Source organism: Terrapene carolina, unplaced genomic scaffold, assembly GCF_002925995.2.
Source record: "Terrapene carolina triunguis isolate 2854851 unplaced genomic scaffold, T_m_triunguis-2.0 Scaffold25, whole genome shotgun sequence".
NCBI lineage: Eukaryota > Metazoa > Chordata > Testudines > Emydidae > Terrapene > Terrapene triunguis.
This window is the reverse complement of record NW_020664376.1, coordinates 2,810,628-2,823,376: the sequence shown is the minus strand read 5'-3', so window position 1 is coordinate 2,823,376 and position 12,749 is coordinate 2,810,628. Positions and strand designations below refer to the sequence as shown.

At 44.2% G+C, this 12,749-nt stretch overlaps 1 protein-coding gene across 4 annotated transcripts in view; it reads left to right on the top strand.

Annotated features, from left to right (window-relative positions):
* LOC113406306 (cytoplasmic FMR1-interacting protein 1) overlaps positions 1 to 12,749 on the top strand; it is a 122,715-nt gene that overhangs the window by 55,062 nt on the left and 54,904 nt on the right. For all 4 annotated transcript variants that reach the window (XM_026650427.1, XM_026650423.1, XM_026650435.1 and 1 more), the window contains 5 exons: positions 3,105 to 3,201; positions 3,597 to 3,673; positions 5,823 to 5,931; positions 6,508 to 6,627; positions 10,177 to 10,376. In XM_026650427.1, coding sequence (XP_026506212.1) covers positions 3,105 to 3,201; positions 3,597 to 3,673; positions 5,823 to 5,931; positions 6,508 to 6,627; positions 10,177 to 10,376 — 603 coding nt within the window. The remainder of the gene's footprint in view (positions 1 to 3,104; positions 3,202 to 3,596; positions 3,674 to 5,822; positions 5,932 to 6,507; positions 6,628 to 10,176; positions 10,377 to 12,749) is intronic.

The following is a 12,749-nucleotide window of genomic DNA, read 5'->3' as shown; positions in this document are numbered from 1 at the left end:
TCATCCCTCAGTAAAAGCTCCTCTGAGTAGACTTTTGAGCTTATAGACCTGAAGAAGAGCTCTCTGTAAGCTCAAAAGCTTGTCTCTCTCACCAACAGAAATTGGTCCAATCAAAGATATTATCTCACCCACCTTGTCTCTCTAATATCCTGGGACCAACATGGCTACAACTACACTTCATACAATTTTGAATAAGGGATAGTTTGTGAGCTGGCAGCTTTTAGCATGTTTTCATGAGACAGACCAAAAAAAAAATAATTGCAAGAGTTGGCAGTATGGCTGTCCACCCGCCCACAGGAAGTACCCAAGATTCATGGTGGTATCAAATCATTACCAGTATGAGGTCTGCCATTTTGACTCTTCATGGTACCAAGGGTCTTCACAGAACGTGTTGTGAATGTCTGAGGTGATGTGGCATCTACATGTAATTGGACAACTGGCTGATCAGAAGCAGGTGAGAGTAGAAGATGTCATCAGGCTGGGACAGTGCTCTATCTGTATTCACCTGGCTGGGTCTCCTAGTGACCTGTAAAAAACCTGACATTTACCTCACTTCAGATGATAAAGTTCAAAAGAAGTCCTGGTTGCCTACAGATCAGGAAAAGCCTCTACAGAGACTCAAACTCCAGCTGACATCAGAACCAGCACAGTATGAACGTGCCTCACAGTGCTAGGTCACACGGTGGCATGCATGTACATGACGCCACTTGCCAGACTTCGCCTATGCCCCCTTCAGCTCTGCCTCAGGACAGTTTTTTCTTTGGGGAAACACCCAATAGACGAGGAGGTCATAGTACCTCATCATGTCACTGCTGAACTTGCTTGGTGGTTAGAATCCACAAATGTGAAAAGAGGTGTGTGTCTCCTTTTCAGTCCCCTCTCTGACAAAGACACTAATTACACGTGTGTCAAGGACAGGTAGGGGAGTTCACTTGAACCATCTATAGATCCAAGCAACTTGGACCCTAAGTGACATATGGCTACCTGTGAAGGTCCTAATGCTCAGAGTCATCAGACTAGACTGCATGGCTTTTCTGCCGGTCCTCCAAACTCCAAACTCGAGCTTCAAACAGCACGACAGCTATGCACTACATAGACAAGCAAGCAGGTGTCCGCTCCTCGCCCTTTGGCCTTGAAGCCACCAACTTCTGCAGTTGGTGCCATCAGAACGGGGTAACTCTGAGAGGCCCTTCGCCTCCTGGGAGCCGGCAACAACTTAGAAGAATTCCTGAGGCAGTCAGTGACCACCCACAAATGCTCATTGCACAGATCCACCATGGGGGTGATATTCCATCAGTGGGGATTCCCCATGGTACACATGCGCATTGCCAAGAACAGTGCAAAACTTTTGTTCTAGAGGATGCCCGAGTCCAGGTTCACTGCTGGATACCTTCCTCCTACTGAAGAACAAAGAGTTGCTGTAGAACTTCCCACCCGTTCCCCAGATTTCCAGGGGGATTTCCAAGATCAAAAGAGACAAAGCCATGATCAACCTGGTGGCTATGTACTGGCCAAGGCAGTTCTGGCTGACAGATCTTCTGCAGATGTCCATTCAGCCTTTGATACGGCTCCTAGACCATCTGGATCAGATCTTGCAGCATCACAGCCAGATACTCCACACAGACCTGAAGTCACTGAACGTGATGATGCATGTGTTGCCTGGCTGAATGCTATGGATAGGTGTTGCTCCTTACCAGTCCAGGAAATCCTGATACAAAGCAGGAAGAATTTACTGGAAAAACTTTTCAAAATGGAAGGGGTTCTTAATATGGGCAGCCCAAAAAGGCCTGGGCCCAGTACAGGCCTCTGTACTGAAGATGCTTGATTACCTAGTACACCTCAGGCAGGCGGTCTTTGGCTCAGCTCTATTGGAGTCCACCTTGGAGTGATTTCAGCTTGTCAATTGTCTGTACAGTCGTGCTTGGTCTTCTCTCACCCCATGGTATAAAAGAGCTTTAAAGGTCTATTACACAGTTATCCAGCAGTCAAAGAATCCCCTCCTGCCTGGGACGTCGATATAGTCCTTCTGAGACGCGTTGAGCCTCCCTCAGAATGCTCCTTACACCACTTTACTCTGAAGATGGTCTTCCTAGTTGTTATCACTTTGAGTGAGCTGCAGGCACTATGGCTAACCCCCATCTCCACCCCCAACATTTCAAAGGGAAAATACGTTGCTAAGACCTCACCTGAAATTCATTCTCAGAATGACATCAGAATCTCATCTGAAACAATCCATCAACTTACCTGTTTTCTTCCCAAAGCCACATTTGTCACTGGGAGAAAAGAAGTTAAACAGACTAGGCATGTCTAGAGCTCCCCATTTATTATATTGACAGGACCAAACCATTCAAATTGTTGCCCCATCTATTTCTGGCTGTAACAGGATATTCAAAGGCCAACCTATATCATCTTAAAGAATATTGGAACAGATAACACAAGGAGATACATTGTGTTACCAGCTGGTGGTGTACCTCTCCCACTCGACATCAAGGCTCACTTCACGAGAGCTCAGGTGACTTCTGCCTGCTTTAGAAATGGGTCGATATGAGAAACCTGTAAGGCACCAACATGGAGTAACCCACTGACCTTTGTCAAACACTATGTCTTGGACTTGGCAGCTAGAACAGATGCCAACTTTGGGTGACCAGTACTACAATCACTGTTTGACTTGTGCAACTGAAACACCTTATTTCCACCGTCTTGAGAGGATACTGCTTGCCAGTCACGTACAGCGGGATTCACGCTGACACATACTCAGAGAAAGAACGGTTACTTCCTCTAAAGTAACTGTGGTTCTTCAAGGTGTTATAGTTAGTGTAGATGTTATGACCTGCGCTCTGTTTTAGAAGTCCCTACCTACCATGGGCTTTGAATTTCAAGGGGACTGAGGCAGCACCATGTCAACACTGCCCTTTATGCCTTCGCACTGGAGCACAAGGAGGCCCAGGATACATGCACCGCCCCAACTCTGCTATTCAAAAAATCTGATCTCATGCCCATGAGCCATATGCGCACCTTCAGTGGGATCCAAAGTGACCACAACATCTCAAAGAATCAAATTTGCTGTAGGGTGAGTAACTATTCTTTTTTTCTTTTTCATTTAGGTATGTTCTCTATTCTTTGGATCTTTACAATGATAGCGCTCATTATGCGCTTACTAAATTTAAGAAGCAGTTCCTCTACGATGAAATTGAGGCAGAGGTAAATAAACTCATCTATGGAGAAAACGGTTATGTATCCTAATAGGGAGACTGAGTCTGTTAAAGGTGAAGGAACATTATGCAGCAATATATATATCTTCAAAGCAGATGGTGATGATATAGAATGAAAGTGGTGAGAATGCCAAAAAAAAGAAACAAAGGGAGGAGGATGCAGTCTTCCTTGGTGATAAGCTTTGAATAAACACATATCTGCATATGTCCGGTTTTGGCATTGTTTAGATTGAAGTAACTGCTCTTCTTGGGGAAGTAGAGGAATTTTGTGCTGACTAGCTCTTTTTGATTTGTTTTTGTAGGTAATGACAAGGGAGACTAGGATACGTGCCCCTTTTTATTTCTGTGCAAATACTAATAAATAATGTCTCTACCATTTTCCAGGTAAACTTGTGTTTTGACCAATTCGTCTACAAGTTGGCAGACCAGATATTTGCATACTACAAGATTATGGCGGGAAGGTAGCTATTCTGATAGTAACATCTTCTATAGATGTGTTTTTGTTTTTTTGTTTGTTTCAGTTTTCACCAAAAAGGTTAGTAGCGATTGGACAGCTAACATAGTGAATGCCAGTGAAAATGAGGTAGGCTCAGAGGCTAAAAGAGGGAAAGAACAAGTTAAAAATTACTTAGACAAGTTAGATGTCTTCAAGTCACCAAGGCCTGATTAAATGCATCCTAGAATATTCAGGGAGCTGACTGAGGAGATATCTGAGCCATTAGTGATTTTCTTCTAAAAGTCTTGGAAGACGGGAGAGATTCCAGAGGACTGGAAAAGGACAAATTATAGTGCCAATCTATAAAAAGGGAAATAAGGACAACCTGGGGAATTACAGACCAGTCATCTTAACTTCAGAACCCGGAAAGATAATGGAACAAATAATTAAGCAATCAGTTTGCAAACACCTAGAAGATAATAAGGTGATAAGTAACAGCATGGATTTGTCAAGAACAAATCATGTCAAATCACCCTGATAGCTTTCTTTTGAAAGCCTTGTGGATGGGGTGAAGCTGTAGATGTGGTATATCTTGAGTTTAATAAGGCTCTTGATACTGTTTCACATGACGTAAACAAACTAGGGAAATAAAATCTAGATGGAGCTACTACAAAGTGAGTACATAACTGGTTGAAAACCATTCCCAGAGAGTAGTTATCAGTGGTTCACAGTCAAGCTGAAAGGGCATATCGAGTGGGGTCCCACAGGGATAAGTTCTGGGTCCAGCTCTCCTCAATATCTTCACCAATGATTTAGATAATGGCATAGAGAATACACTTATAAAGTTTGTGGACGATACCAAGCTGGGAGGGATTGCAAGTGCTTTGGAGAATAGGATTAAAATTCAAAATGATCTGGACAAACTGGAGAAATGGCCTGACGTAAATAGGGTGAAATTCAATAAGGACAAATGCAAAGTACTCCACTTCGGAAGGAACAATCAGTTGCACACATACAAAATGGGAAATGACTGCCTAGGAAGGAGTACTGAAGAAAGGGATTTGGGTGTCATAGTGGATCACACACTGTTGACTCATATTTAGTTTAACACTGTTGCAAAAAAAAGCAAACATAATTCTGAGATGTACACTTCTATCCCGATATAACGTGACCCGATACAACACAAATTTGGATATAATGCGGTAAAGCAGTGCTCCGGGGGGGGAGGGGGGCGGGGCTGCGCGCTCCGGCAGATCAAAGCAAGTTCGATATAATGTGGTTTCACCTATAACGCGGTAAGATTTTTTGGCTCCCAAGGACAGCGTTATATCGGGGTAGAGGTGTATTAGCAGGAGTGTTGTAAGCAAGACATGAGAAGTAATTCTTCTGCTCTACTCCACGCTGATTAGGCCTCAAATGGAGTACTGGGCGCCACATTTCAGGAAAGATATGGACAAATTGGAGAAAATCCAGAGAAGAGCAATAAAAATTATTAAAGGTCTAGAAAACATGACCTATGAGGGAAGATTGGAAAAAACACTGGGTTTGTTTAGTCTGGAGAAGAGAAGACTGAGAGGGGACATAACTGTTTTCAAGTACATAAGAGATTGTTACAAAGAGGAGGGAGAAAAATTATTCCCCTTAACCTTTGAGGATAGGACAAGAAGCAATGGACTTAAATTGCAGCAAGGACGGGTTAGATTGGACATTGGGAAAAGCTTCCTAATTGTCAGGGTAGATAAGCACTGGAATAAATTGCCTACGGAGGTTGTGGAATCTCAGTCATTGGAGATTTTAAAGAGCAGGTTAGACAAACACCTGCCAGGGATAGTCTAGATCAGGGGTTCCCAAACTTGATTCACTGCTTGTTCAAGGTAAGCCCTTGGCAGGCCACGAGACGCTTTGTTTACCTGAGTGTCCGCAGGTACAGCCGCTTACCTGCTGACGCTCAGGTAAACAAAGCGTCTCGCAGCCTGCCAGGGGCTTACCCTGAACAAGCTGCGAACCAAGTTTGGGAAACCCTGGTCTAGATAAAACTTAGTCCTGCCATAAGTGCAAGGGACTGGACTAGATGACCTCTTGAGGTCCCTTCCAGTCCTACGATTCTATAATTCTGTGATTTCTGCAGTAGTTTTCTGTGTAATATACAGTACCCTCTTTTTTCCTCATAATAGTCTGCTTCTGGATAAACGGTTGCGCTCCGAATGCAAGAATCAGGGGGCAACAATTCACTTACCACCATCCAACCGGTATGAGACACTGCTGAAACAGAGACATGTCCAAGTGAGTAAAACTGATGCTCCACCACTCGTTTTTTTTAATACTGTTGATGTACCTAGTGCTTATTCCACACCTGAGGGCATAATATTCTGTTTCTGTTGTCACCCTATCCACAACAGCTTGACTGTGACCATCAGAGACAGAACATTATAATTTCAAGCAGGAGCAGTAGATGACCTCTAAAGCTGCAAAGATCCTGTTTTAATGCAAATATTTAGTTTTTAAAAGTACAGAAATATGGTGCATGATGGAATTGTCTCTCTAAACTGAATAATTTTTCAGTCTTCTACAAGTTTATCATCAAGTCTTCTTTGGAAACATATTCATAATTAGCTCAGTGTTTGATTAGATTTTGATGCACCACCTATAGTATTTTTTGTGTGAGAATGTGGGATGGGGTAACTTGTGTACTCAACATACGTGTTCATATGTATTATCTGTATATTATGTCTGAATATAATATACACATGCAGCTCTTCATTTTATCTGTTAATTAAGAAAAATTGGTTTTCTTACCTTAATCAAGATTAGTCTCATACCATTTTGTCTGATACATTTTGGGGGGTTGTTTTTCTTTAGCTTCTTGGTAGGTCAATAGATCTGAACCGCCTAATCACTCAGCGGATTTCAGCAGCCATGTATAAGTCAATGGAACTGGCAATTGGTCGATTTGAAAGTGAAGACTTGACCTCCATTGTTGTAAGTATTGTTGCTGAAGCTGACCTACAGGGTTTTCATTGGAAGTGTGGTGCTAATGCTATACTATTGCTTGTTGGGTCTGGGAATGGCTTAAGCAGCTCTCCAAAACTAGTGATGTATCTCAGGTCTTGTCTACATTCAGAGCTGCATCCGTGTTTTTCAGCCTTATGATGTACAACAGGGGAGGGCAAACTACGGCCCACAGGCCAGATTCGGCCTGTCAGGGCTTTCAGTCTGGCCCGTGGGATTCCCAGCCCCGTGGCGCAGCAGGGCTAAGGCAGGCTCCCTGCCTGCCCTGGCCCCGTGCCGCTCCCAGAAGCGGTGGCACCAGGTCCCTACGGACCCTGGGGGGAGAAGGGGGGGCCAGAGGGCTCAGTGTGCTGCCCTCGCCTGCAGGTACCGCCCCCCTCAGCTCCCATTGGCTGGGAACGGGGAACCGCGGCCACTGGGAGCTTCAGAGGTGGTACCCGCAAGCGAGGACAGTGTGTGGCGGAGCCGCCTGCCCCACCCCACCCCCAGGAGCCACTGCCGGACATGCTGACCACTTCTGGGAGCAGCATGAGGCCAGGGCAGGCAGGGAGCCTGCCTTAGCCCCACTGCACACCGCTGCCACGCCAGAGCTGCTCAAGGTAAGCGGCACCAGGCCGAAGCCTGCACCCTGAACCCCTCTTGTACCCCGCACCCCAACCCCCTGCCCTGAGCCCCCTAGCCCCCTACCTTGAGCCCCTTGATGCACCCCTCCTGCACCCCAACCTCCTGCCCTGAGCCCCCTCCCACACTCCGCACCCCCTCCTGCACCCCAACTCCCTGCCCTGAGCCCCCTCCTATACCCCGCACTCCTCCTGTACCACAACCCCCTTGCCCTGAGCCCCTTCCTGCACACTGCACCCCAACCCCCTACCCTGCACTCTCTCCCGCACCCCTACCCCAGCCCTACATTCATAGCCATGCATACAATTTTCCCACCCATATGTGGTCCTCGGGCCAAAAAGTTTGCCCACCCTTGATGTACAAAGAAAGCCTTAAAGATTTCTACAAAATACAAAATAAAACTCTTTTCTTTTTTACTTTAGAAATAAAAAATTTTCTTTGGTTTTGTTGGAGTATTTCTTGGGTTTCTCCTGATATGCCAGGGACTCACACATATGTTATCGAAGGGGAGGAGTGTTGTTAGACTAACAAAGTTATCTGCTTTGTCCCAAAGATGAGTTAAATAAGTGTAAACAGAAAAGAATTTAAGCAGACCAGCTGAAATCTCTTCTTTCCTCTGTTGCTCAGCTTTCATTCTCTCCTCTCTCATGCTGCTTCACTAGTATTCCTGTCAAATGAGATTGAGATGCCTGGGCAGTCTAACATGGTGCACTGTCTTGTGTTACAGTGGTGTTTGAGACTGTCTAGTTCATTTTCCTGTGCTTGGGGGCTGGGAGCACTTCACAGGCAGCAAGCTTGGGAAGAGTGAGGGGGAGACTCCACCCTTTCCCTTCTTGAAGTTGTCCTGGTCAGCTCATGAGCAGCATTAATTGGTGTTGGAAGAAGCTGTGTTTTGCTTTGCTGGGCCAGAAGAAAATTTCTCACAGTGCAGGGCCTTGAGAGAAATGAAAGTAAAAGGCAGGTTGCATGATATACTTGGAAATTGAAATGGGGATGTGAGGCAACATGGGAAGACAAGGTTTTCTAATTATTTAAGTTTGAAATAGCAACTTTTATATGATCAGCTGTTCTGCACTCAATACGTAACTGCAGACCAAAAACAAATAATCCAGGGTCTGAGTCTAGCATACAGTCTCATTAGATGCCTGAAGTGGAATAGCTATCTCTTTCACTAGACACCTGGCTCTGTAGAGTTGCCAATAGGAAAAACTTGTTTTTGTCAGTAAAGTAATCAGATCTAACTAATGGCCACAGAGGGAACCCATATATACATACCAAGGTGTCAGTTTAGTTGGTTTCCTGATTAAAATGTTAATGAACAAACTCTATTTCCAAAGCTCCACTGACGGGCAAGAAGGCTTATGCTAGGTCTCACCATAATCTTACACCCTTAGTTTAACCTGGGAGAGAAGGAGAAAAATACTCTGGCCACTTCAGTTCTTGCTTTGCAAGTTTAATATGCAACATCCTCACCTGGAATACTATGTTCAGTTCTGTTCACCCTATATCAAAAAAGATACAGTAGGCAGACGGGTTTCAGAGCTACACAACAATGAAAATTATGAAACATAGTGAGACTTCCATACAAGAAAAGACTGAAAAGACTAAGATTGTTTAGTTTAAAGAAGAGGCATAAAAAGAGGGGGCAGCACAGATACATACAGAATAATTGCGTAGAGGTGCCTTGTGCATATGCATTATTGATACAGCGCTTGTCTGCATGAACAATTATTTCGTGGTAAGCTGGGAAGTAAATCTACCCTGCACTAGCCTGCTGCCTGCTAAGTTTTCATGTGGACCCTGCTGCTGCGCATTAAAAGTTCAAAGCAGTGTAGATACAAGCACACTTGGGAACTTTTAGTGCATGGGAGCAGGGTCCACACAAACACTTAGTGGGGTGGCTGGCTAGTGCAGGGTAGATTTATACCCCAGCTTGCTGTGCATTAAGTATTTGTGTAGACATGCCCACAGTCTTCAATTACATGATCACTTCCTTTTCCCCCACCCCTTTCTTCCCACTTGCCTCATTCAGTGCAGAGGATGGGCCAGCTCTGGGGATGAATCAGGGTCCCAGCCTCATTTGCTGTAGAAGTTGAAAGGTGTGCAGTGAATGAGGCAGGGAGTTGCAGGACAGTCCAAGGACAGTCTCATGGCTAAGCAGGGCCGGCTCCAGGCACCAGCTGAGCAAGCAGGTGCTTGGGGCGGCCAAGGGGAAGGGGCAGCATGTCGGGCTTTTCGGCAGCAATTTGGCGGAGGGTTCCTCGGTACCTCTCGGAGGGAAGGACCTGCTGCCGAATTGCCGCCGAAGAAGAAAGCGGCGCAGTGGAGCTGCCGTGGATTGCGATCGCGGCTTCCCCTCCCCCCGCCGCTTGGGGCGGCAAAAACCCTGGAGCCGGCCCTGTGGCTAAGGCAGTTGAATGCTGCCCTGGCAACCTGGATTCTATCCCTGTCTCTGCCACAGCATTTCCTATGTGATGCTGGGCAAGTGACTTTAATCAGACTTCTTACTGGTGGTCATTAGTTGTGTGTTCCTCAATTTCTGTGTGCCCAACTTGAAGCCGGGGAGGGGGCCTGAATTTCAGAAGTGTGACTGAAGTCATTGGGAGCGGTGTCTGAATATATAAAGCGTTGTACATAATGCTAAGTGCTCTGAAAAATCAGGTCCTGGGTGCCTCAACTCAGGCACCCAAAATTAATATAAACTTATTACCTTAATCACTCTGTTCCTCAGATCCCCATTTTACTGATCGGAAAAATACCACCGGGTTTCTGAAGCTGGATTAATGTCTGTGAATCAGTCAGATGCTGTAGTGATGAGAGCCATAGTACAGCTCATAAGGAAATTTGATAATTCTCCTCACATTTCTCCCCCCCCCCCCTTGTTTTAAATGTTCTCAGGAGCTAGATGGCTTGGTAGAGATAAATAAAATGACACACAAGCTACTGAGCAGATACATGACCTTGGACAGCTTTGATGCCATGTTCAGAGAAGCCAATCACAATGTGTCGGCTCCCTATGGAAGAATCACTCTTCATGTCTTCTGGGAGCTCAACTATGATTTCCTTCCAAACTATTGCTACAATGGATCCACTAACAGGTTAGCATGGCGGCCTTTTAAATAATTGTCTTTGCATGTGTAGTTTGTTATATCAGCAGGGTGAAATGTACAGTAGATTCTGTTTCTCTGGTATAAGCGAGGGTTGACAACTGTCTATATTTTGGCAGTATTTTTAAAAATACAATTTCTCATTAAAAAAAATCAATTAATTGAGTCCCAATGGGTACATTGGTTTCCTTTTTTAAAATTAGTTTGTACAAAACTTGAACTTTTATGATTATTTATAGTCAGAAGAAGAATTGATTACAAGTGAAGGTTGTAACAGCTTATCTCTGCCTTAACCTCTTTCATAACAAATGTTGGTGAATCCTGTCTCTGTTCTCCTCATGTTTTTCCTCTCTCTCCTATTTAAATGTTTGGAATAGTTCGTGTGGCATACATGTACATGTGTAAGAAGGCAAAGTGATTCAGACTACTTATCCGTTCATACATTTGACAGTGCTAGTATATGTCCACAATAGGAGAAAAGCCAAACTTAACCTGAGTTGCCAAATTCAGTGAAATTTTAATAATCTATCTACAGTATGCTGTAAAATAAAGAATATCTAAAAATAGTTCAAGGTACATGTTAGGAGGAAATTTTCGTAAACAAAATCATATAGTAAAACATTTTACAACAATAAGTAATGGAAGCAAAATTATATCCCTTGATTCTGTGATAATGCAAAGAAAAGAGGATGAATTACTGTTTTGAGACAGAGTTCAGTGGTTGAGTGTAGCCAAGTATCTTTGTACATGTGTCGTCACTCTCTTCTGCCCTCTGGCAGTTCTGGGTACACTGTTCCTATTGATTATGTTACTGACCCCCTCTTTTGTCATTGAGGGCAAGTGCCTTTTTGAAGTTGACCACAGTACAATGGATTCAAGTGTAAATGCATTTTTTTAATCACAAAGGTTATTAATATAGCAATGCAGAATTCCCAGCCATCAAAACAGTGGATTTTGCAAGTAAGCCATAATTCATATAATTCAGTCTTCTTGTTTTTCCCCCGCGGGAGGTTAGTGGCATTTTTGCATACCTGTGTATTCTGATCCAGGGCTTCTCTTGCTTTATATAGCTGACATATTCACAAATATATACTGTGATTTCCTGATGCCACGGCAGATTTGTTCCATGTCTTGCATTCCAGCTTTTAAAGATACAGAATGGTAGAGATGTGGGGACGGAATATAAAATACAGAATGCTTGAGTCAGTTGAGGACACTAACGGGAGAAGAGGGTTTGGGGTTTTTTTTGGACTTGTGTTGCATTTACTTTCTTTTCAGTTTGTGGTTAGAGCACATTTACCTTCAGGAGTGAAATACAATGAGAAGCCTGCTGACTGTGAAATGATAGTGAAATGATATTGACTTATTCGGGGGTGGGGAGAGGTAGAACAGCATCATTTCACCTCCCACTCTCCCCAGAGAGCTTCCTCTGTCTTCCCTTTCAATAATACTTGTATTTTGGGTCAAAGTTTCTGGCTGTGCAGAAAGGAACAGGGTCCTTTTTGTTCTGGAGGCATTAACTAAACAGTTTTTATTGCTTGAGTCTTCCTATGGAGAACAGCTGGATGTATTACTTACGAATAACTGCATATGTTTAATTCTTGTCAAAATTCTCAAATTCAGCCCCAGACTCATTCAATATGATGAGGTATTTTAGGAATAACTGGAATATAGTTACCTGGAAAAACACTGCATAGTCAAACTTTGACTTTCCTATATTCTGAAAGCTTCACCAATGAAAGAAATTAAACATCTATTGAATGTATTTAGTTTGTGTTCAGTCATCAGCTCAGAGGCTGCATTTGGTATACACCACTAAAAATGTTTAGGAAGTGAATGTGGAATCATTGAGGAAATCAAATTGGGTTCTGTGGTACGGCTGCTTATTTATATAAAAGTGTGTACACAAATTGGGTTATGCTGAGCTCCAGCCTAGCAAGATAATTAATTTGAAAGATGATCAAGTGGGGGAGATCTTAGATAACATCTGTGCTAGTCATCCAGCTTGATTGATTTCATTATTGTGCACAGAATTGCTCTGATATATACAGAAAGCTTTAAGCATGTGTGATCACATAGCTATGTGCTTTTTTGAATTGTGTGCACATACACACAATTGATCCAGTTAATTTTTTCCTCCCAGGACTTTGTGGTATCTTGCGGTTCCAGGGCCGCCCAGAGGATTCAGGGGGCCTGGGGCAAAGCGGGGGAGCTGCGGCGCTTGTACTCACCCAGCGGCGGTGCGGGTCTTTGGCTGCATTTCGGCGGCAGGGAGCCCTTCAGTCGCTCCGCGTCTTCGGCAGCACTGAAGGACCCGTCGCCGAAATGCCTCCAAAGACCCGGAGCGACTGAAGGGCCCCCCCC